Source organism: Panthera pardus, unplaced genomic scaffold, assembly GCF_024362965.1.
Source record: "Panthera pardus isolate Hobbes unplaced genomic scaffold, ASM2436296v1 HiC_scaffold_8, whole genome shotgun sequence".
NCBI lineage: Eukaryota > Metazoa > Chordata > Mammalia > Carnivora > Felidae > Panthera > Panthera pardus.
The window spans coordinates 145533155-145557897 of record NW_026527013.1 but is presented as its reverse complement, the minus strand read 5'-3'; the positions used below and the strand labels follow the sequence as shown (position 1 = coordinate 145557897).

The 24743-nt window shown below is 46.7% G+C and overlaps 1 protein-coding gene across 4 annotated transcripts in view; it reads right to left on the bottom strand.

Moving 5' to 3' along the window:
* Positions 1–10124: 10124 nt before the first annotated feature.
* The window catches only part of KLHDC10 (kelch domain containing 10), a 59446-nt gene continuing 44827 nt past the window's right edge, over positions 10125–24743 (bottom strand). For all 4 annotated transcript variants that reach the window (XM_019452737.2, XM_019452739.2, XM_053898271.1 and 1 more), the window contains 7 exons: positions 23111–23265; positions 21787–21935; positions 19813–19897; positions 18657–18723; positions 18079–18126; positions 15889–16028; positions 10125–15252 (listed from right to left, as the gene is read on the bottom strand). In XM_019452737.2, coding sequence (XP_019308282.1) covers positions 15043–15252; positions 15889–16028; positions 18079–18126; positions 18657–18723; positions 19813–19897; positions 21787–21935; positions 23111–23265 — 854 coding nt within the window. In that variant the 3' untranslated portion in view covers positions 10125–15042. The remainder of the gene's footprint in view (positions 15253–15888; positions 16029–18078; positions 18127–18656; positions 18724–19812; positions 19898–21786; positions 21936–23110; positions 23266–24743) is intronic.

Below are 24743 nucleotides of genomic sequence, written 5' to 3'. Positions count from 1 at the left end.
CCCTCTCACCCCACTCCCCTCCTCAGACTCCTTTTCCACAGCCTGTGGAAGCCCATAGAAGCTTCTTTCATAGCCATGGAAGCTTTGCCCGGTTCAAAGGGTTAGGCACCACAAGCAGGCCCCGGGGGGTCATTGTCATCTTGGTCTTTAGGGCCCTTTCTGAAAGAACTGGCCATCATCCTCCCAGGAGCACCCCAGACCGCAAAGGTTGGTGTGGCCCGAATGCAGTGGAAGAAGCTACCTCCCTGAAGGGTGACCTCTGAAGTCAGACCCCAGAGAGACACCCTCGTAAGGTCAACAAGGGGCTTTCAGGGTGAACAGGGCCAGTGAGTGGCACCTGGGTGGGGATGGGGGGATCCTGAGTCTGGGACGAGAGCTGCTTCCAGGCTGTTAAGTGTGGTGTCAGTTGCTCAGGAAGCATCTAACCATGGAGCTGTGGATATTCTGGCACTTTCCAGGTCACCCTGAGTTTCTTCTTATGTCTCATCTTCACAACTTTTGAGGGCAGGTTTTCTCATTTATTTTTTTTTTATTTTTATTTTTTAATGTTTATTCATTTTTGAGACAGAGAGAGACAGAGCATGAACAGGGGAGGAGCAGAGAGAGAGGGAGACACAGAATCTGAAACAGGCTCCAGGCTCTGAGCTGTCAGCACAGAGCCCGACGCGGGGCTTGAACCCACGGACCGTGAGATCAAGACCTGAGCCGAAGTCGGACGCTTAACCGACCGAGCCACCCAGGCGCCCCAGGTTTTCTCATTTAAAAAACTTTTTTTAGTGTTTATTTTTGAGAGAGAGAGAGAGAGACAGAGCGTGAGCGGGGGAGGGGCAGAGAGAGGGAGGCACAGAATCCGAAGCAGGCTCCAGGCTCCAAGCTGTCAGCACAGAGTCCCACGCGGGGCTCGAACCCACAAACCGTGAGATCATGACCTGAGCTGAAGTCCGGTGCTTAACCGACTGGGCCACCCAGGCGCCCTAGATTTCCTCATTTGAGAAAGGAGGAAGGCAAGGCCCAGATCACATTCTAAGTAGAATCACTGAGACCCAAAGCCACGTACTGTTTAAAGCTCATGTAACTAAAGTGCCCCGGCCAGTGCCCCGGTCCAGGCGCACCCGCGGCATCAGGGCCCCCCTGGGTCTGCCGGCTTGTTCTCTGCAGGGCAGGCTCTCCTCCAACAGAGGCCGCTGGCCCCCACAGCTTCAGGCTCGCAGCCTATCTGGTCAGCAACCCCAAGAGAAAGGCCCCGAGTCTCTAATTCTTTAAGTATTGAGAATACTCTTATACGTACTACCTGGATTTGTCGTATCTTTATATTCTGTCCTGAGCTGGTGTTTTAAAAATGATCTTTTAAAAAAGAAAATACAGGGGCGCCTGGGTGGCTCAGTCGGTTAAGCGGCCGACTTCGGCTCAGGTCACGATCTCGCGGTCCGTGAGTTCCAGCCCCGCGTCGGGCTCTGTGCTGACAGCTCAGAGCCTGGAGCCTGTTTCGGATTCTGTGTCTCTCTCTCTCTCTGACCCTCCCCCGTTCATGCTCTGTCTCTCTCTGTCTCAAAAATGAATAAACGTTAAAAAAAATTAAAAAATAAATAAATAACAATAAAGAAGAAAATACAGGAAAGGGACAAATCGTGGTACCTTCAGACAATGGACTATTATTCAGCACTAAAAGGAAGTGAGCTCTCAAACCATCAAAAGACATGGAAGAAACCTGAATGCATATCATTAAGTGAAAGAAGCCAAGCTGACAGGGTGACATAACGTGTGATTCCAACTGTGTGACGTTCTGGAAAAGGCAAAACTACAGAGACAGTAAAAAAGATCAGGTGTTGCCAGGGGTTGGCGGGGGGGGGGGGGGGGGGGGGGGGGGGGGAGGGGAATAGGTGGAACATTTTTAGGGCGGTGAGAACACCGTGTATGAGACCGTACAATGGTGGATACGTGTCATTACTCATCATCAGTCCAAACCCACAGAATGGGCCCCACCGAGAGTGGACCCCGAGGTAAACCACGGACTCTGGGTGATAACCACGTGTCCGTGTGGGTTCATCAGTCGCCACCAAGGTACAGCTCTGATGCTGGATGTTGTTGGAGGGGAAGGCTGGGGTGGGGGAGGGGAGGCACATGGGAAAATCTCTGGACCTTCTCAATTTTGCTATGAACCTAAAACTGCTAAAAAAAAAAAATGAAGTCTCTTAAAAACACACAGAAATACAATTATTAAGAACGATGACACCCAAGTCTCCACGATAGCCCCCCCCCCCACCCCCGGAGCTAGTTTCCCAATTCAGCCTCAACAAAGTACCACAAACTGAGACGCTTCAACCACGGGGAACGTATTCTCACACAGTGGTGGAGGCTCGAAGTCCGAGGTCAAGGCGTCCGCAGGATCGGTTCCTTCTGGGGGCGGGGGGGGGGGGGGGGGGGGGGGAGGCGTGTTCCATTCCCTGCTTCTCCCCCAGCTCCGGTGGTTGGCTGGCAATCTCTGGTCTTACAGACGCATCACCCCATTCTCCGCCTCCGTGCTCACGTGCTGTCCTCCCTACACGTGTGTGTCTGTTCTCAGATACCCTCTTGTTATAGGGACACCAGTCATACTGGATGGGGACCCGTCCTCATGACCTCATTTTAACTCGATTACCTCTGAAAAGACCCCGTCTCTGAACATGATCACATTCTGAGATACCAGGGGGTTAGGACTGCAACCTACGTTTTAGGAGGTGGCGGGGGGCGGGGGGGACCCATTAACACCCACTGAAGACACAGCCTTGCCCTGACCTGTGGCGGCCGAGTGAGCGCCACATGGCTGTGTCGCTGTTCGGACTGCGTGTGTCCCTGGCGGTATTCCGGCTCGGAATTCTCACGGGTGATTTCACAAGCAGGCTGCAACTCACACCTGGCTCTCCCCATCTAGAGCAGCCTGTCAACGCACGGCGGGGTTAGACACATTTTCCAGGTGTCACGGGACGATGCAACACGTGGCAGGGTGGCCTTCACTCGGCAGGTGCAGCCAAGCCTCAGCCCGGCACATCCAAAAGGTGTCCCGGAGACTTGGGCGCTCCCAGCGCTTTTCTTCTCTTACGACGTCTCTGAGCCGCAGAACCCATATGCCAGACATTCCGCGGAGGCAATTCCGAGGCGAAGTGTCTCAAGATCTATCGCCCAAAACACACTTACTGTCTGACACAGCCATTTCTATTCCTCTTAGAGTCCCTTTTTGCATTGCTGACTCCCGAGAAAGCTAATTAATTATTGGAGACACCACTATGAAATTGACACGGTGATTAATCTGATAATCCCTTTTATGAAATTACCTCTGAAATGCTAACTTTTCATCTTTTGAAACTCACTGTGTAAATTACCCTGAAGATTACATTGTACCGGCTTTTGGCTCTGTAAATCTTAACGGCGGTTTTTTGCCAAAAGCAATAAAAGCTGTCCCGAATTTTATCAGGTCAATCAGGAAAGAGGCAGGCAGGCAGGAAATTGAAGGTGACACACTGCAAGTGGGGGGTTTGCCTGACGGATTGGTAGAACCTGCTGTTGCCAGTTGGCTACAGGAGACTTTGCGCCGAGGAGAGGCACAGCGGTAGCCTCCTGAGGCAGAGGGACAGGAGCCCCTGGTCGCAGGTGTCGAGGCTCCTCGACACAAGAGCCAGTGTGGTTCTAAGCGGTGGTCCCTTCCCCGCTTCTCTGCACCACCATCCCTACGTCCCCTCCCAATGCACCTCCTGCAGTGGTGGAGACCTCTTGGTGCATGACAGAGACAATGCCTGCCCTCCTGGTGCTTCCATTCTAACAGAGGCAGTCAGGCAATCAACAAGATAAATGACAAGTGACAGGGTGTGAAGAGGATAAGGGAGACCTAGCGGGGGTGGAAATACACACTTTTTACAAGATTTTTTTTCATGTTTTATTTATTTTTGAGAGCGAGAGACAGAGGGCCAGCAGGGGAGAGGCAGAGAGAGAGGGAGACACAGAATCTGAAGCAGGCTCCAGGCTCTGAGCTGTCAGCACAGAGCCCAACGCGGGGCTCGAACCCATGAACTGCGAGATCATGACCTGAGCTGAAGTTGGACGTTTAAGTGACTGAGCCACTCAGGAGCCCCCGGAAACATACAATTTTAAACCAAGGGTCAGGGAAGACCGTGTTGCCTCATTTACCTCACCCTGGCCCTGCCTCGTTGAGATGACATTTGAATAAAGAACTGAAGGAGAGAGATTGGCCATGTGGATGCTGGAGAAAGAGCTTTCCAGGGCACAGCCAGTGCCATGGACCTGGCATGGAAACCTGACTGGTCAAGGAACAGCAAAGGGGAGCTGGAATAGAACGAGCAAAGGGGCAGTGGCAGGAGTTAAGGTCACAGAAATTTGGAATCCATGAGCCATGGAAAGAGCTGAGTAAACCTGGCACTCTGGGGTGTTTCGCAAGGGAAAAGCAAGTCTGTCGATCCTGTTCTCTGCAGGTGTTCCCTCCCAGCCCTGGGTCCTGTCCTGAAGGCGTCTTCCAGGCAGACCCCAGCGTCTAAGGGCCCACTCAAGAAGGGTGTGAACTGCACGACGTGTAGGTGAGCACTTCCCAGGCCTGTAGTCCCGCCGCCAGGGTTCTCGATGCATCTGCCCCGGGAAACTGAGGCACCTCCCTCCAGCTTCCCACAAAGCATCCACCTTCTTTCTGCTTTGCGGGGGCAGGAAGCTTACTGCCTCCCACCTCCTTCTGTCCCAGGTTTTCTCCCATTTCTGCCTACACAGGTGAGAGCCGAACAGTGAACCCCCCCACCCCACCCCCGACCCCGCCCCCAGCCAGGAAGGCCCATGCCTGAGGTGGAGCCAGTTTCTGATGAATCTCTTATGAAGCCTGGAAACCAGAAGAGGTTTCTGATGCCCTCAGCGTGCAGGAGTTGTGGTCAGCAGCTGGAGTGACGTGGGGACAAATGGAAAGCACCTGTCCCCTGGAGGGGGGAGGGTGGGCACCTCCAGCTCACTCCGCAGCAGGAGAACTGTGGGCTTCTCTGTTTCAGACAAAACCTATCTATGGCCTTGAGGCTCTGGATCCAGCCTCTGTGGCTGCCCTCCGGCTGAGCTGCCCCACGGAAGGATTTTTCTGGAAAGGGACAGCCAGGTGCACACTTGGGGAGGCTCTGAGATCTCCGCCATCCCTGTTTTCTGCCCCCTAGGTGTGGGGATGGAGCCACTGACCGACAGCTGTCACAGTAGCATGTGTGGTTGCTTTTTTGGTGTGTCCCTGGCCCTCCCCGCTCATCTGCCACTGCACGGATGGTGCCTGACTCCTCTCCCCCGCTCCTCCCTCCATCCAGGCCCACACCGCGTTCCAGAACAATCCCCCACCGTGCGGGGAAGGGGCCGGTCTCCCTGTTGCTTTTCCAGTGAGCCTTTTCTTCCCCTGAAGCACATCCAAGAGAGCCGCACCGACTGCCCTCTGGGTTGCCATGGAAACGAAGCATTCTTCCCACTTCCCTCTTCTGTTTACCTTGGTCAGGGACTGCGGCAAAAACCAGCCAGTCGCTGTAAGGGGAGGGAGGGCGGCTGGGGGAGAGGGAGGGAGGAGGGGAAGGCAGCCGCTCTAAACCAGATCAATCCGGTTCGGAGCGGTTCCCCGCTCTACCCCCGAGAGGCTCTCCAACTAGGCGTGGGCCACGGACGGCGGCTCCGCGCCCTGAGATCAGTGGAGAGGGTCTGGAGGCTACTCCGCACCCCCCGCCCCGGGCTCCCCGTCCGCCTGCGCTCTGCCTGCCCCGGGTTCCTCCCCGCCGGTGCGGGGGGTTGGCGGAGCCTTTGTCGTGCCGCCCGGGCTCGCCGGCCTCTGCTCGGCGGTGGTCGGTCGGTCACGACACCAGGGCGCCCGGCGGAGGGTGGGGGAGCGACGGGAGCCGACGTCCAGCCCCGCTCTGTGACCTGGCCCAAAGCACCCTCACCCTGCCCGCACCACTGCCGTGGCCTCCCGACCGAGGGCCCCGCTTCCTCTGGCACCCTCCCTCGGCAGCGGGGGGGGACCGGTTCGTCCTCTCTCTGCCTTCCAGCTTCCAGTTGATCTTAGAATGAAAACCACACGATTTGCCCGGCTCTTCCATCATCTGCCCAGCCTGCCTCTCCTTGCTTCCCTGGCCTCCCCTCCCGGGTTCCCGTCCTCGGGCTACGCGGCTTCTTCCCCTTCCAGAAGACGCCAGGGGCCGGGTTTTTGTCTTTGGAAAGCTCTGGCCCCTTGATGTAGTGGCATTCTCCCTCATGTGCTTTCTAGCTCCTGGCGCGCAGTCATTGCATCCTCGGGGAGGCTCTCCCTAACTTGTCCGCGTCCGGCCGCTCGTGCTTCTTCACAGCAGCTGTCTCCCTGCTCCCCGCCTCCCGTGGAAGCTCCCTGAAGGCAGGCGTGCTCCCCGCCGCCTGGCCCGGCCGGCTCCCGGCCCCGCGCGGGCGCGTACTAGGTGCTCAGTTAGTGAGCGGTCCGAGCGGGCGCGCGCCGGCGCCGACCCCGGCCTGCGCACCGCGCGCTCCCGCCTTCGGGCCGGGGGTCGGGCGCCCCCTCCCGGCCGAGCTCCGCCGGCTGCCGCTGCCCGCCAGGGGGAGGCAGAGAAGCCCCGGGACCCGAGGTCGCCGGCCCGAGGCCGGCGCGCCGCAGGGGGAGAAACCGGCTGCGGGCCTCGCTCGCGCGGGGGAGGCGGCGGCGGCCGGGCCGCCCTCGCCGCCGGCCCAGGGCTCCAGGGCCCCGGAGGGCGACCGTTGTGGGGCGGGGGATTGCAGGCAAGGCCACCCCTTCTCCGGGCTTTGCGGATCTGGGTAACTCTCTCTGCAGGCACGTCACTGCGCTTGGCTTGCCACCAAGTGGGGGTCAGCCCTCCAGGCTTAACATTCCAGTACCGCTTTGGCGGGGAGAAACGAAGCAGGGAAAGGCGCGGCTGGCGCTTGAAGGAGGCACAGGCTGGGTGGGCTCCGAGGTGGTGAGGTTGGCGGTGGGGGAGCAGGGCTGGAGTTCCAGTCCTGGGCGCCCCGGTGCACCCCTAGGTACATGTCACTCCGTGCAACGTCCGCGTTACCGTTCTTACGGATCACCTCTCTGTGGGTGGCAAGTGGGCCTCTTCCTTTGGGGGGGGAGGGGGCAAGGGCAGTTGCTAGCATCCTGAGCCACGATCTGACCTTGGCTGTTGCAGTGCACGCTACCTTTTCCTCCAGGGTGAGGCTCAGGGAGTAAATGAGACCCCAGATGCCTGGCGGAGGCCGGAGCAAGTTCGCTCACTTCAAGTGGAGGAGCTCTTGTAGACATCCTTGGCCGTCGCAGGGAGAGCCACCTCGGCTCCGGTAGCCAGGCAGCTTTCGGTGGAAGGTGCAAGAGGGACGAACTGACCGGTGTGGTCTAAGGTGACGAGGACTAACAGCGGCTTTCTCTTTGCACAGTTGCCATGGGCACAGCCACCCTACAGCTCCAGGCCGGGTGCGGGCTCCTGAAATAGCAAGTGGCCGGAGCTCCCAGCTGTCTCTGTCCTTCTCTCCTTCACAGCCCTGGGCTGGGCTGGGCTGGTCACTGCCCCGTCTGCCTGAGCTGAGCTCGGTGCCTTCCTTCCTAGGAGCGCTGCGGAGGCCCTCCTGTTAGGCGGACCATTGGAAAGGAACTCAGACACACTCGTGTGTTTGAGGATTTGAGAAAAGTGTCTCCCTCTTCCACCGGAGACTTCGAGGCCAGACCCCAAGGCCTGTGCAGGATGGGTGGGTTTGCCGGGTCTGCTTTGTGTATCGCTCAGAAGCCTTCCACCTCCCCTCCCCTCACTGTGGAGTGGATGACAGAAAAAGCCTCTAAAATAATGTATTATCTTGCTTGATTTTATGAAGGGACAGGATGGTGAGGAATGGTCTTCGGGCAACAATTAAATCTTGAGACTTTTTTTTTTTTTTTCCTCTCCCTCTCCTGGATTTTTTTTTCTCCTACCGGCTTCCAAGATGGGCTTTTAAATCGAAGATTTCCAAATACCAGTCAGGCTACCTCTTAATCAATGAAGAACTTAAAAATACTAATACTCCAGCCCTACCCTTTGAATCACCCAATTTTTTACAGCCTGATTTGGTCAGAACGGACCCAGATTCACAGTATCCTGAAAAAGGGCTAAATCGAAAGAGTCATGAAGGGTTCTGATTTATAAAGGAGAGAAAAGGGGGAAAAAATGAACAAAAACCGTGAACATACTTAAAAAAGCCAGCAGTCCCTGCTGTGGCCCTCTACACCTCCCGGGCCACCTGACCACTGTTAGCTCTTCTGGCTGTTTTTGTTTGTGTTTTCTGATACCTTCCTTTATGCCTCTAGTCAATATGCTTTCCTGGTTAGTGCTTAATTTGAGACATTCTGTATATTACCTTCCTGCCATGGAACATGAGGATTTAGCTCTCACCTATGTCACCCCACTTCCCTTGTCTCGTCCTCTTAGTTTCTTTATTGGTTAATTTTGTAACTTTTGGTAAATACTTCGTCTTCATTCCCTGTGCCATCAACTGTAGAGAGCGAGAACGGTAAATACCTAGATCCTGCTTACTATGTGCCAGGCATGCTTCAAAGCACCTCACACATTATCGCAGCCACACGATAACAAGGACTGAGCCGAGAGCCGAGAGCCAAGAGCTAACCAAGCCTTGGTTCTCCAGCTCTCCAGGCCATCTCCTTCCAGCACTGTATTGAGGTAGCCGCTAGCTACGCGTAACAGCTTATACTTACAGAAATGAAAATTAAATGGAATGAAAATTGTAGTTCTTCGGTCACACTAACCACATCTGAAGTGCTGAATAGCCAGTGGCTACCACATACTGGACAGCGCAAATATAGAACATTTCCATCACCGCAGGAAACCATTGGTTTTGCGCTGGTCTGGAAGCTGGGCCTTTTATCTGAAGGTAAGTATGGAAACTGGATGGTTTTACCAAAGTCGTCTCCCATCAAGCAGTTACTACCAAAGATTAACTGCAAGAGAACTGTGGTCCTACTGTTCAGTTATCAGAGCTTCGTAATAGCATTTTGACAAACTAGAATCTTACACGTGTAACTGGAAGAACAAAACCACCCAAACCAACTAAGCCACTGAAACCTCTTCCCACCCAAGCTGAGACGGGGCTTAACTAAGAACCGAATTAGATACCAACAAGAGTTCATTTCAAAGCTCTGGCTGGTCTAAAGTCTAAAAGGCACAGGGTCCATTTCTTGCCCCTGATGGGCCTCAGCGGAGTATACTTCAGAAGACGTAGGAGAAATAAAGCAAAGGAAACGAGACTGCTCTGCGTACTAACTGTAACGTGGGCTGGGAAGCCCTATAAATCAGGGGGTAGAAATTGTCATGTTTTCCTCTGGTCGATTTATGGCAGAATATCGAAGATTACTTGTCCCAGGAAGGTATATTTGATCCAACAGTTTGTCGATGGAAACACTGAAAACTAAGAGGCATATGTGCGATTCTGGATGAGAGACCTTAAAAGTGACCAGACTTGGGAGTGTCCACACCTACACCGGACTTCAGAGCCTGAAGAAAAGCACTGCTGGGAGAGGGATCCTAGCAGAGGGTGAAGCGATACAAAGCAGAGGTTTTGGAGAAAGAAGCATCTGGAAGACCGAGGCAAGAACCAGGAACTGTGGTTTCATCCCCAAAGGACCCCCTGGGAAGGGCTCAGCTCCTCCTGGGGTTTTTTCCTTGACTCAGAGACAGTTGTGACTCTGTATGTAAAGATTCACATCTTCCCTTTGAATTCCCTGTAGCTCCTCCAACTCTTCAGAAAAGCCTTGAGACATCCGTACAGACTCGGCTAGTGGGAGTTTGGGGAATATACAGAACGGGACAGGAAAAGGGAGTGTGGTCTGCCCCACAGTCACTCGCTCCCTTGCTGGTGTCCTGAGGGGAAGAGCGTTCTGTTGAGGGGACGGTTGTAGGTCCAGGAGTCCCGGATGGTGAACAGAGAGAGGGACCCACGGCAGGCGGCGGTGGAAGGCAGATGACTCACAGATATTAATTACAGAGAAAAGTGCACCCTGGTGGGTGGGAAAGGGGTGGCGGAGGCGGGCAGACTGATGCTTACGTCATAGAGGTGAGCTCGCGTACACGCAAATCACCGCCCCACAATCAAGGTCGCCTTGAGCCAAATAGATTTGGATAAGATTTATTGATCAGATTGTTTTAGAAAACCAACAGCAAAACACTGACAAGGTACATAAATACAGATTGGACATTTTAGGGTAAATTCACTATTTTTCCTACTTGCTCGTAGGAGACCAAATAAGGTGGAAAAGCTGTCCTGATCATATGGCATGCACACCAGACTGCAAAAGGACTTCCACACTATTTAACAGGACTGTGGCAAATAGCTTTACAGTAAGGCAAGCATCGTGTGTGGCCTAAGCACACCCTGTACAAAGAGCCAAGCCCAGGCCTGCCCTCAGAGACTGCGTGAGAGGTTCCCCTTTCTTGCCTAGGTTCTTCCAGTCAGATCCTCACCGGCAGGTGCCTTTACAGGGAAATGCCTGGCGCTGTCCCTGCTCAGACTCTGTGTACAAGGAAGTGGCTTCAGAGAAAGTGTGTTTCTGATGCCTCCTTTGTATTCTAAATGTGCAACTAGTAAAACAGCAATCACTACAGCTCGGCGAGACTGCCTCTGACTCACGCTGCGCACTGACTAAGCAGGGCCTTTCAAAAACTTCTATAAAGTGAAAAAAAAATAAAATCATGAAAATTACAACGAAAAAGATGGTACCGCTTTTGAAGCACAACTCAGAACTTCTTTTTGTAACACCAGGTAAGAGAAGAGGTCGCTTCCCACCAAACCCAGCGACCTCAGAAGGGAAACCGCATCACTGGGCACGACCCGCGGCGGCACACACGGGAGGTACAGAGCTCTACGAAGCCGACCTCGGGCCCTGCCAACGTCCCTAGAGTCCCGAGGAATTTGGGGAACCAAAGCACTTTAAGCTAATAGTGACCAGTTTTTGGAGCTCGTGATCACGGGACCGTAAGCCCTCATCCGTCCTGGAGCTCAATGCCAGAACAATGAAGAGTAAGGAAAACGGCTTCTTGTGCTACATCAGAGTGCTGGCAGGTAGACGATTTATAGTAACGGTGCCACCTGCTAAACATCTGTAAGACCACATAAAAACAAACTGGTTTTACAGAATTAAGACCAACACGGACTTACAGGGTAATTCAACCTTTTCCCACATGCCAAGCTATATGGCTGGAAAAGGTACTCCCAAAGGAAAAAATAAGGCTCCTGCAAGAACAGAGGAAAAGCAAGTATTTGTCAAGAGCCAAAGAAATGTGTTCAAACGATGGGATTCCTTCTGCATCACACACAGCAGCTTTTTCTTCCTCTAGGTGCTAAGAGTTCTTTGGTGGTTACAGGAGAGACAGCCTAGAACTCGGGGCAGGAAAACCGTGCCGAAGCAGAGGAGTGAAGAGTTAACATCTCAACTCAGGATTACCACCCGTGGGTCCTAATTTCAGCATTCAACAGCTGTCGTCAAATTGACAATTACAGCTAATAGGGCTGCCTATATGCTTGCTGGTTTCTAGCCCTCCGTGACTCTTCGTTTTCATTTCTAACTACTTATTAGCCCTGCTCCACTGAAAAGGAGGTGCTTGTGGGAAAGGGGTAAGGAGGAGGAAGAATATAAATGGATCAATTGTTTGATAGAAAAGTTGAAACGCTGATTATCTATGAGTTTCAATTATCTGTGCTTTACTCTTGCTACTCTGGGTAACCGAAGGTCACCGTTAATAAACCTTTTGCTTAGAAATGTTAATGTTTATCATCATATGTTTAAATCTAGCTATGTGATGGACATGAATAATTTAGAGCAAATTTTTACACCATGTCACGAGGGCCCTGAAAACAGATTCTGCCAGTGGAAAGGATTTCAGTTTGGCCCCTGAAGAACAGTGAAAATTTCATTCTATTCTATATTGGTTAATAAGATTTTCCAGAATGTGGAAAATATTTTATTAAATGAAGAAAGCATCATTTTCTTCGTTTAACAAAGTCTTATATTCACAGATAAATTAGTATGTACATGGGAAAGCTGACAGTATTAAATATTAGATTTTAATTCTCCATTTAGAAATTCCTTACAGGTAGACTTCCTTTTTTCGTGGGCAAGAAACGTAGTAAGATAGGCAAGCGTGAGATAGTACAAAAGATGACTGGGGGAAAGTCTCAACTCTAACAAACCCAAGGAATAAGAAGTCTTTAAGAACTGGGGGAAGAAGACAAGGATTTGAAAATCCAGATTGACCAAGAGTTGGCTTACGCTAGCTGGTCACATCTCAAATTCTTGGTATAAGCTGACTCTAAAGGAATGAGCTGGCTTTCCCCAAGGCAGATTTCAAAAAAAAAAAAAAAAAAAAAAAAGTAGTCTACCTGCTTTATAGTTACACCCTATATATAATCTGTATATATCCATATGTGTTTCTATATATTGCACTTGAATTTACAGGACTGCAGTAAGATGGCAGGGAGTACCTCAAAGAGGCAGAGAAGCAGCAGGCATAAACTTTCCTAAACCAAGTAACAGTGTCGGGAATTCAGGGTGCTGGTTATAGGGATACTAAATGGTCGGGGACCCCCTGTATAAAATTCTGCTCATCTACATTTAAGTCATCATACACACAGTCTCATTTGGCATCCAGAACATGTGCATATGTGTGGTTCTATAGCACTCAGAGCTGGTCATGCTACATCGCTTTCACTAGTGTTATATGAAAAGAAGACACTTTAGACCAAGGATATGTACTTTTATAAAAATGTCACACACAAGGTCTTGGATGTCGGGCCTCCAAAGTCTACCTCAAAGAAGACTGCCCTCAGAAGGCTTAAATCCTTTTTGCTAGCAAGTGTGGACTGAACTAGACGCTCTTTCTAGCTCTCCAGTGTAGCAAAGCTAGAGACCTGCTTATTTCCCAAGGAGCACGGAAGGGTAAGCACAGAGGCTGAGCACTGAGGCTTTGGTCCCTACGTAAATCCATGACCAAATACCCTTTCACCACCCTAGACCGCACAGCTTATTTAACTGGATATAGTCCACCGAATATCCAGAGACCAGGCTGGAGTCGTGCGGTAAAGCTTTGTTTTGAACTCATGGGGCTGTTCGACCTGACTTGCTCCGGAGAGAGCTCCTCACTGGAGTAAGCTTAGCAGTGGGCGGTAAGAGGTTAAATGTCAAACAGACTTGGTCATGGCAAGATGGGGGTGGGACCTCTAGAGGAGTTGCTCCTTGTCCTGCCTCTGCCCCACACCCATCATTCCCCCAAAAGGACCCAAACTCACAGGTGAGTGGTATCATAAGACCTTGCAGAATTTGGGCTCCATGAACTCAACCCAACATGGATGGGATGTTCTAATAAGGCATGGAAGTTAAGAGTCCAAGTCTAGAGACCACAGTTTTCTCTTCCCCAGAACTCAACACTGGAGGGTGACTTTTTAGCCATAACTCAAAGGTGATTTTAAATCCACACGTGAGCTAAAGAGATCCCTTCTGGGATGAAGGAAAAAAGAAGAGTAACTTTAAAAGCTAAGTGAAAAAGAGGCACTTAAAGGAAAAATGTGTCCCAAATCTCCCGTCTGAGTCTCCTGTTGTGAGGTGACCAACGGGATGATCAGCACTGTGCCTTCTTGCATGCCTTCCGCACCTTTCGTACACCTGAGGACTTCCAAATGTTCACGTCTCAGTGACTTGCTCAACTACTCTAGCAGCCTGATGGCAAAGAAGTGAAAATTCAGGTCACTCCTTTTTTTAGAGTTAAAATACAAAACAAACCAGAACTAAAATGTCACACCAAAAAGCTAATGATCTTCAGCTTCATTCCTTCCTCATGCTAGTTTTGAAAACAATAGTTCTTTGGGAAGGATGGCCTGTGGCTTTTCCCCCAAGACCTTTTATCCAATAACTAGACAATTACTCACAGCACCATGCACATTAAAGCAGACAAAAAAGAGGCAATAAGCTAAGGGAAAAATCAAGGGCCAGTTGGCTTTCTAGAGATAAAACCCACTGCCTGAGAAAATGGCAGGTGCATGGCCCAGTGTTCAAGTTCTGAAAAGGAAACGGCCAATATGATGGTCAAAGCTCACAGCCTGGAGCTGAAGCCCTCCCCGCCTTGCTCTTTTCTGGCCTCTCACAAGCTTACTTTTACGCCCCATGGCATTTATGCCACATATTTAGGGTCTACAAGTCCCCCCACGAAGAAGTCAGAGATACTTGAAACCAGTTATAAGCACAAGGGAATTTCAAAACTGCCCAGAACAAAGAACTTTGACCACCATCAATTCCTTGATTTGAAACGTTCTTGGTGCCATAATTTCTAAGAGCAACAATAAACAGCACAACTACAACACACACACACAAGCTTTTTGACGGCCAAATCTAACCATTGCTGGCACCAGAAGAATGTGGAAAGAAATCACTGATCAAGAGTTGCTGAGCCGCCTGACTTTCCTCCAAAGTCAAAGGATGGGTTTGGGTATCGATGCAGCAAGATGTCAACCGGTGCTGCCATCAGATCCAGCCACGCAATTAGAGGCGTCTTGGAAAACAGTAAGGTTGACATCTAGGTTGGCATGTAACCTGCACAATTCTCAAGGTCAGCCTTCTTGTTGTTGTTATTGTTGTTGCTGGATTTACATTTTTAAAAATTTTATTTGTTTTTGTCAATGATGCTGCTTTAATTTGTGGAGCACTGGCTGACATGGTCATAGTTTCAGAGATCCTTTAAAAAATTCTTTATCTGATCATGATTCATAACATTGTTAAGGTACTTTCAGACTTTCCCTCAAGTCCATCCAGGAAGAGGGAGTATGGGAGTATGTGTGTGTGTTGAGGCAGGAGGGAGAGAAGCAAAGAAAGAAGCACGAGGGAAAGTGAGATTGCCATAAACTTAAAACCAATTTACAGAAAGGCATCTGATGTATTTTCTGAATAAGGCCTTGATCAGGGTAACCAATTCTACACTGCCCATAAATAAAGGAGTCTCTTTAAATTAACATTTCCAGTATCAATGAACAGTCCAGAAATCCTCATTTCAAGCGCTCGATGAGTCCCTGTGTGAGTCCAAGGTGCAGAAGCTGTGTGCGGGAGAGGTTTGCTAGGTTGGGGAAGGCTGCAAGCAGCTTCTCCCATGCCAGTTCCAGCAGGCTCGGCACCACCAGCCAGATCTTAAACAGTGACCCAGTCCGTTTGTTTTCATGGATGTTCACCACTCCTCCATGAATGTACATGCAACCAGCCTATGAACAGACGGCAGTCAAAAGAGGACAAATTCAAATGGGAGAGAAGCAGATAACTTAGGCTGAAGAGTCAGCGACAAAATGCACAGTAGGCCAAATGGAGACGGGGCAAAACAAAAAGAATTTCTCACTGATCCCAACATAGTGCAGAGATCAAGAGGCGTTTAAATAATAAATGAGTTTACTAGGGGAAAACTGTAGCTTTTTTCTTTGTTTTTTTTTTTTACTTCAACGAACATTAAAGTAACATTATATTAAGTATTCATTGTGCCAAATACTAGGAACACAAAGATGAAAATAAAGGTCTTTGCCTTGAGAAACTGGTGGGATCTTTAAGAACAAGGCATCGGGGGGATAGAGCTATCCTGCCCTTCCAGAAAACACCTTTTATGTCACTGCAGGGGCCTAAATGCCATGCACAGCATTTCTTTTATATTTATGCTGCTCTTTTAAACTGTGTATGACGGCTTTTCTCCCCTCTTCTCAGAAGAAGGGCTGGCTTTGTCTTGAAGAAAGTTTTAGAAACACATTCTTTATCCAAGGTTGGTAACATCAGAATCTTTTTTTCTCGCTAATATCACTGTAAAGACTTATCATCTGCAACTATGTAAGGAAGATATGAAAACAAGAACTTACTGGTGTAACAGCTGCACAGTGAAAATAAACTGGCTCTGGCATGGTAGCTGGGAGCTTCACCCATTGAAAAGTCTGCAGATTCAGCTTCCAGATGTCTCCCAGGATCACTTCTCCATTATAGCCCCCACAAATAAACACGTCTATCAAGAAGAGAGAGAGACCCATGATCACACCAAAGAAAAGAGTCACGGCCACAGCGTGTTTTGTAGATCACCTGGCAGGCTGACAGGGGACAAGTTCAGTGGATTCCCCCCTACTACAGACGGCTCTAGCCGGGTGGTCCTCCCCTGCTGCTGTCTTGTCCCTTGCTAAAGTATGGATACTATGCTGGGATCTTTGCTAAGGCTAAGGATGCAGCAAGCCTCTATGCAGGCCTCGTGTCTGGGTCCTCAAATTCAAATACCTGTAGGCACAGGAAGTGAATGAATGAGAAGGTCCAGGGAAAATACACAAACAGGAGATCCAGGGAAACAAATAAGAAGAGTGCACATGCCCTGCACCAGCTGACTGACACCATGTAGAGCTTAAGGTCAGCAACTGCCAGATCTGTTTTTATAAGAGAAGCTAGAAATCTGGATTTTTTTTTTAAGTGAAACACTTCGATTCTAATCCAAAAAAATTGCATACACATGTGAGCCAGACAAAACATAACTGCAGGTCACCAGTTTACAAATTCTTCTTTTAAATAATGCTCTGGAAAGGATGGACACCTATCTGCCCATAGAGACAGATGTCTTCTATGTAGACATTTAACCTGAGGAGAAACATTCGCTGCAATGTTCAGTTTGGGGCAGAAAAAGTAGTTCTTACAAATTTTCTTTAGCCAAAAGAGGATAGTTTGAAGCCCCATTGGATCTAAACAGTTTTTTAAGTTCTTTAAACCTTCTCCAAAATCAAAGGTCTTTCTTTTTTTTTTTTTTTTTTTTTTACCGTCGTCATTGCTTTGTTTTTGTAAAATTAGACAGTTATAACTGGACGACTTGTAACAAAGTCTACATAAACATTCATACTAAATGCCCCAAACTAAGGCTGAACTCCACTAGTATACTGCCTGGCCTCAACGAATCAAATGAATAGATGTCTTAATTCAGGTCTAGATCAGGTTTAAGCCAATACTTAATTAAACTACAAAATACACCGGAAACTTTTTGGCCTAAGATTCAAGAAAAGTTCAGCTCCAAAGCAAGGTACAGCTTTGCTTCTTCCAGAGGCAAAGCCGAACGATGCCACTATCTATAAATCCTACCGAGAAAGCAGGAGCATAATAAAATGTACCTCTGTATTAGAGATGGCAGCATGATCCTAGTGAAATCCAAACAAAACTGCCGAAAGGATACAGGCTATCAAATTCATTTACACACACCTTCCTCCCAGGGAAAATGGAAGGGGGTATACCAAACGATAAAGTAAGTTGTAAATTAAAAGACAGGAGGGTTGTCCAAAGAGGAGTCATTTATCACACTCGGATGAAGTAGCCTCAACTGCTTTCTGAAGCCACACAATGCCTCTGTTGTAATACGGCCAAAGAATGAGCCAAGAGTCCTATTTGGCATCTGACAGAACACAGAATAAACTTTAGAAAATACCACTCTGAAGGACTCATTGTAATTTTAATACTTTGCCCACCAAGGTGTCCATTTTGTATGTCAAGATTGTTAGTATTACCCACCACAGCCACAGACACTGGTTGGGGGGAGGTGCTGAAAGGTCAGGTGGTGTAATAGAAGCTTACTTATCACCAATTTTTGAGTTCTCTGGTAACTGAGGGAACCCAAACACCCCACTAGGTTACTGGATGAAAACTGCTGAGAGAACCATAATTTTATGGGTTTCCCTTTAAGTTTAAACTATAAGAAGTAGACTCTTCTCAAAGTTATGCCCCCTTTAAGGAGCTATTATTAAGAAATAAGACATTCTCAGAGCACCTGGGTGGCTCAGTCAGTTGAGCACATTGATTCTGGCTGGGGTCACGATCTCACGGTTCAGGAGATTGAGCCCCACATCGGGCTCTGTGCTGACAGCATGGAGCTTGCTTGGGATTCTTCTCTGTCTCTCATCATTTCTCTCTGCCCCTCCCCCACTCACGCACTCTCACTCACCCTCTCAAAATAAATAAACATAAAAAAAAGAAGACGTTCTTGGCATATACGATTACAAAAATGAAACTAGAATGTTCTTTAGAACACTTACCATTTTTTATTTGAACGCAACTGTGACATCTTCGGGCTGCAGGAAAACCTGCCAAACACATGAACACAAATAACCCATTATCCACAGAAAGAATAGAATAACGGTGATGTGCCACGGTGAAAGACATCCTATGAGTCACTTACTTAAAACAACCCCTTTGTTGCATTAAGCAATCATTGATTAGTCCTTCCAACCCTTCCTTTTTTCACATTAAATTAAAGCCATCGGAGTCCCATCATAACTACAATGCTCAGGTGCCAGGGGAACAAAACGGGGTTACTAATGGCCTTCCCAAGCCCTTATGCCCACAAAAAACAAGCGGACCTTGATTCAAAGTGCCTGCTTCCTAACCCATCCACATTTCCCTATTTCCACAGAACTCAACAATCCCCATTAAAAGTCTCTGCACAGTTGCGGAGGAAGCATAATTGGGCTAAGGAATAAAATAAGTTATAATACCAGTACAACAGATATTATACTTGTCATATAACTCAATAAAAGCACTTTTTCTCTTCTAAAATAAGTAAAAATATAAAGCATAGTTATTAAAGAAGAATGAATCAATAATTTAAATTTACCTATTTTTTCGTGGGGTTTTGTGGCAATTTCCTCCCACGCATTCGTTTCAAGGTTGTATGCATGGATCTTGGGGAGAAAAAGAGAAGATACACACACATAAATAACTTTAGCTAGCCTGAAAACTGCAATTTTTTACATTTATTTTTTATTTTTTTAGAGAAAGAGTGTATAAGCGGAGGAGAGGGGCAAAGGGAGAGAGCGAGAATCTTAAGAAGGCTCTGTGCTAAGCGCAGAGCCTGATGTGGGGCTCGATCCTGGGATCATGACCTGAGCTGAAATGAAGAGTCAGACACTTAACCAACTGAGCCACCCAGGCACCCCTGAAAACTGAATTTTTAACAACAACCTGTAATAAACATGTATTCTTGGTTGAAAAGTCTTCGTTTCTTTTGCTTTTCTCTGATTTTCCCTAATATTAAGGCAAAAAACATTAAATGAAGCAGTTGAAAACTAGCAGATATAGGACTCCAATTTTTTAAAATCACAGAAAAAAAACGAAGTAAAAAAGTTGGAATTCTACAACTACCACATTTTTCACAACGAACGTGTGTATCATTTTTTTATACCAGAAAAAAGCAACTGTTCATAAGAAAATATGAGAATGCAGTTTTGACAAAACTTGAAAAAGATCAATAAGGTTCCAAAGCAGAGCAGGAGCTCTGTAGCCTAATCTAGATCTTCCCTGGGAGATGTGCATTTAGAAATGCCATAGGAATGGATGAATAAAAACCTTCAGAGTACAGCTTTCTAAAGTGAGTGATGCAGAGCCCTAAAAATACTGTTCTTTTTAGACATCTCACTGATGATGAGAGACATTCTGTGGGACATTCTGAGCAACGTGGCTCCAGTTCTCATCGGTTTCTCCATTTAAGCTACTGTGTCCTCCTTTTGGTCTCTTTCCTCATCCAGTTTGTGCCAGGATTCATTTTCATGTGTTTTTAGTGTGTGATCACTACAACTGTCGACTGGAAAGTGTAACAGAGGCATAGTTCGGCCTTCTGTTAACGACGAGCAGGTAACACACAACAGGTGTTAATGAAGAACCTGTCCAGAAATCTAAATATCTACAGTAACAGAATTATCTTGCTTGGTATGAAACATGCCTCTTCCTATCCTTCTCTCTCTGTCTCTCATTATTATTATTTTTAAATATACCTTGTTTAAGGAATAAGCTGTCCAGGAAGTACCACCTCCCAAGATGTAAATCCTCTGCCCATCATGTGCAATTTCATGTCTGTATCTGAAAATACACAATAAAATCCATTTATAATAAAGTGAAAAATTATCTACCTAAGATTTAGCTACAGGATATTTTTATTGGATAATTATTCACAGTAAATTATAGAATATATATACAATGGATTAGTATGCTCCAATAAGAAAGTAGGTGTAGACGATGGTTAATATATTGGAAACTTCTTTTCGTGTCATTAACTAAAAAAAAAATGCTCTCATGTAAGAGCAGATAGGCTATAATCTCATTAAAAATTTATAGTTACACAAATACGCACAGAAAAGGACTACAGAGATACATCCAAAATGTTAACCCTGGTTATCCCTAGATTTAGGTTTTGCTTTTTTATTTTCTTCATTTTGCTTATCTGTATTTTCCAGATTTTCTAAAAAGTGATCTGTCTACATTTCATTAGAAACCCTAGACTATGCGCTTTTAAATGAAGATACTTATTTAATAGATACAAAGATATCAGAAAAATTACGCTACTCAGAACTGTGAATATGATGTGAAACACCTACCAGAACTTTCATCCAAGCAGTCTAGCTAGAAGCTGAAACAATTTATAATATGTCCATAAAATGATTCAAGAAGGCAACCATGTGAAAATGCTTTGAAAACTTAATCTATTTCCTCCTTTCCCTGAAGGCCCTGGTGCTGATAAAATAAATTACATCAAAATTATTCCAGTAGCGGTCCACCTCCCAAGTCCTCACACGGTAGTTCTACAGTCATCAGCCCACTGACATACTGCAATAAAGTCTTCCTTAGCACCTCTATGCTATTTTGTTTAAAGGAAACAGAGTTAACTGCATTCATCTGAACAGAGTGAATAAAAAAATGTTTACTGTCTTTGCATTTAATATGTATTTTTTTAAGTTTATTCATGTAAGTAATCACTACACCCAACATGGGGCTTGTACGCACAGCCCTAAGACCAAGACTTGTGTGCTCTTCTGAGCCAGCCACGTGCCCCCACTGTCTTTACTTTTTTTATTTTTTTTTTTTTATTTTTTTTTTTAATTTTTTTTTTTTCAACATTTTTTATTTATTTTTGGCACAGAGAGAGACAGAGCATGAACGGGGGAGGGGCAGAGAGAGAGGGAGACACAGAATCGGAAACAGGCTCCAGGCTCTGAGCCATCAGCCCAGAGCCTGATGCGGGGCTCGAACTCACGGACCGCGAGATCGTGACCTGGCTGAAGTCGGACGCTTAGTCGACTAAGCCACCCAGGCGCCCCTGTCTTTACTTTTAAACAGGAGGGGAAGAAATTAAGTTTTTCATAGAGCTTACTGCTAAGAGGCAACTCCTATCAGGAAAGAAAAGTGAAAGGCCTACACCTGTTCCTAGAAGGCAACTAGGAGCACCATGTGATGTTTGCGTGCTTAACAGGGCACTTAAAATCAGTGGCCTCCCTCCTCCTTTCCACCCATCCATCCGATCAATATTCATTGAGTATTACTATGGGAACTGATGCCACGGGCACCGCGCCTTCTTCTGGGTATACAGCTGCGAGCAAATGAGCCAAAGAACCCTAATATGCAAGTTAAGAAGGGAAATCAAAAAAGTAACTAGAAAGTAATTGTTTTGTGTGTAATATGGTATTTAATTACAATTGCTACCATTGGTTTCTTCTTCAAAGTGTTACTATCTTCTTAATGCAGAAAAACTGAGGTATAAAAGAAAATAACATGAGGAAAAAATCTATAGTTAATGGAGAAATAGCACTCCTTAACCAGAAGACCTTTCTTTAATGCTGAACTGGGATCTACCAGCCAGTTAGCTATTTTAACCAGGCTTTAAGAATTTTCTTTAAACCATATATTACCAATATTCTGAATAAAGTCAAATCTTAGCAAGAAAGAATAAATATGCTTTAATCCTAGAACCTTACCTCTCTTCTGGCAGATCACAGGATAGGTTGTTTGGTTTCAGTTGTGTCCACTCTCTGGTATTGAGATCTAATTTGTGCAGATCTGTGCTATAAATATAGCCAGTTGTCCCTCCAAAAACATAAAGGGAGCCATTGATGATCGCCATGGCCTGGAAAACAAGGAAATGTGAACACCACTGACTCATGAACACTTTGTTAAAGAATGTAAACTTACTAAATACCCCAAAATCAGACTTTATGAAATTCTTTTGTACTTTTTAACCTTCTAGAATATCAGACGTTTAAAGGATTAAAGATTTTAGAGAACCCAGAGATTACTTTTAGAAAGGTAGAGCTTTGCTCAACTGGAAAGCAGTCCTACCTAGATAGGCAAGAGGACTAGATGTTCCTTACGGGTCTTAGCCAACCCAAGAATGTATACATCGGGGGCATTAGCATTTCCATGCAAAGCTGCTTCTCTTTCTAAGCAGTATGAAGAAAACTGCTCTAAGAAGAAGAAGCAGATATGAAAATAAGCCACCAGAACTCCTTAAGTAAAATGTCTAGAGTTAGCAGTCATAAAACTTCACATTTTCCACCAGATTCTTCTTTAGCATAAGCTCAGCTTTTGTTATGATCATGTTATCAGAGTTTAAATGCCTCCTGTGGTGGGACAGAGTTATCTAGGGTGTGCCTCTACACATAGCTCAGAAGGAAGGTATTTACCAGTACGAAAGCTGGCCAGCTAAACAAGAAGCCAAAGCTTAGCTGTTTTAAGCTTAGTCCATTACTTTCAAAGGGTCTCTGATGCTGGTAGGTCGCACCCTATCTTTTTGGATATAACTTTTCAAACCTAGGATTTGAAGCACGGCAATGTAACTAGAAACTCATCTCCACATAATCTGTGTTTTAGCTCAGATTAGTCTTATAAAAGTCTTGTACCAAAGTGCGGAGATCACCTCCTCTACTAACTTAGGTTAGAAAGCTCTCCACAGAATCGCATTGTTCTAAAGGTGGCAGCGTGCAGACCATACGTAGAGCCCAATCTCTCACTGGAGGTGGGGGTGGGGATGTGGTGGGTCCTGACACTGAAAAATACTTCCGTATAGATCTAGATCACGATGCCCAATTGGACTAAAAACAAAGAGTGAGGGAAAAAAAGGAAGGGAGAAGGCGAGCAACCAGATTTATAAATTACAACTTCGTATCACAACTGAAAAATCAAGTATTAACCCCAGTGAATTTATTCTCTGTTAAAAACATGGAAATAATTATTCTGACATTGTCCCCCAAACTAGAAAAATCTGCAGAAATACATCCACCGTGACTGGCCACAGATTGGTACCTGTCCATATATACGACTGGGTTTCTTCCCACGACAGCTAAGTAAAGCCCATCTCTTATACTTCACGTTACACACGTGGACATCATTGCCGTTGCTCTCGCCAAATGGGATGCCTGTACCTCCGAATACCAACAGGTTGTTTCCATGCAGCACAACTGGGGAAGAAGCACAAATTCCATTTACGTACTGGCTACCTGTAGTATGTTCCCACATAAACCCAGAATCGCTGAGAAACTGGGGGGAAAAAAAAAAAAAAAGCCTGCTTTAATGCTCTCAGAAGATAGTCCAAACCACTGACATCTAACTAATACAAAGTACTGCAGAAAAAGGTTTAATTCACACTCTATGGACTGTGTCATGTAGCCAGCTCATTGTTAGGTGTGTGACACGTATTCAATGCGTATTTGTGGAGTTCATGAAACACTGTGGATAATAATACTAAATGACATGAACCACTGCGGCTCAAGGCGGTTCAAGTACGCAGCAAAGCAGAGGAACATGAAGTATTATCTTTGTCTTAGCAAAGGCCCAGCAGGGCTCTGGATGAAGGGATAAAATGATCATTCTGTTTTTGCCAGGGGAATGAACGATCTCTACATTTTAAATTATGGTTTCTGTCACCTTAATCCTCCACCAGATAAAAAGAAACACCAATATCCTGCTGGTAACTTTGGTGTTCTTCTCTATATCTCTTCTGTTCCTGCCGCCGCCACACACACACACACACACACACACACACACACACACACACACACACACACACACTCTTTCTCTCTGATGACAAATGCTCCCAAAATAGTGCTACTGTATTATTTCAATGGCATTTCTTTTCTAAAATCAATTATTCAGTTAATATAGAATAAGAATCAGCATGGGCTCTGAAGCCAGCTAGAGCTAGGTTTCAATTCTCATGTGACCTCAGGAAAGTTATTTAATCTCCAAATTAATCCTCACAACAGCCCTATGAGGTGGGAACTAATCTTATCTTCTCCATTTTTATAGCTGATGAAACAAGTGGAGAGTGGTTTAACCTTGTTGAACGTTTCCCAAAAAGAATCTTGCCAAGCTAGGATTCAATTCCAGGCAATCTAACTCCAGAGCCTGCACTCTTAGCCATTTCCTTAGGGCATCTCTGTAGCCTCAGTTTCTCTTTTTTTTTTCCCTTCCAAATTTTGATTTAAATTCTAGTTAGTTAACATATAGTATAATACTGGTTTTGGAATAGGATTTAGTGGTTCATCACTCACATATAACACCCAGTGCTCATCTCAACAAGTGCCCTCCTTAGTACCCATCACCCATCTAGTCCACCCCCCCACTCACCTCCCTCCATCAACCCTGTTTGTTTTCTATCATTAGGAGTCTCTTGTGATTTACTTCCCTCTTTTCCCCCACTTGCCATATGTTCATCTGTTTTGCTTCCTAAATTCTACATGAGTGAAATCATATGGTATCTGTCTTTCTCTGACTTATTTCATTTAGTATAATATACTCTAGCTCCATCCACGTCATTGCAAATGACAAGATTTCATTCTTTTTGATGGCTGAGTGATATTCCAGTGTGTGTGTGTGTGTGTGTGTGTGTGTGTGTGTGTGTGTGTGTATATACCACATCTTGTTTACCCATTTATCA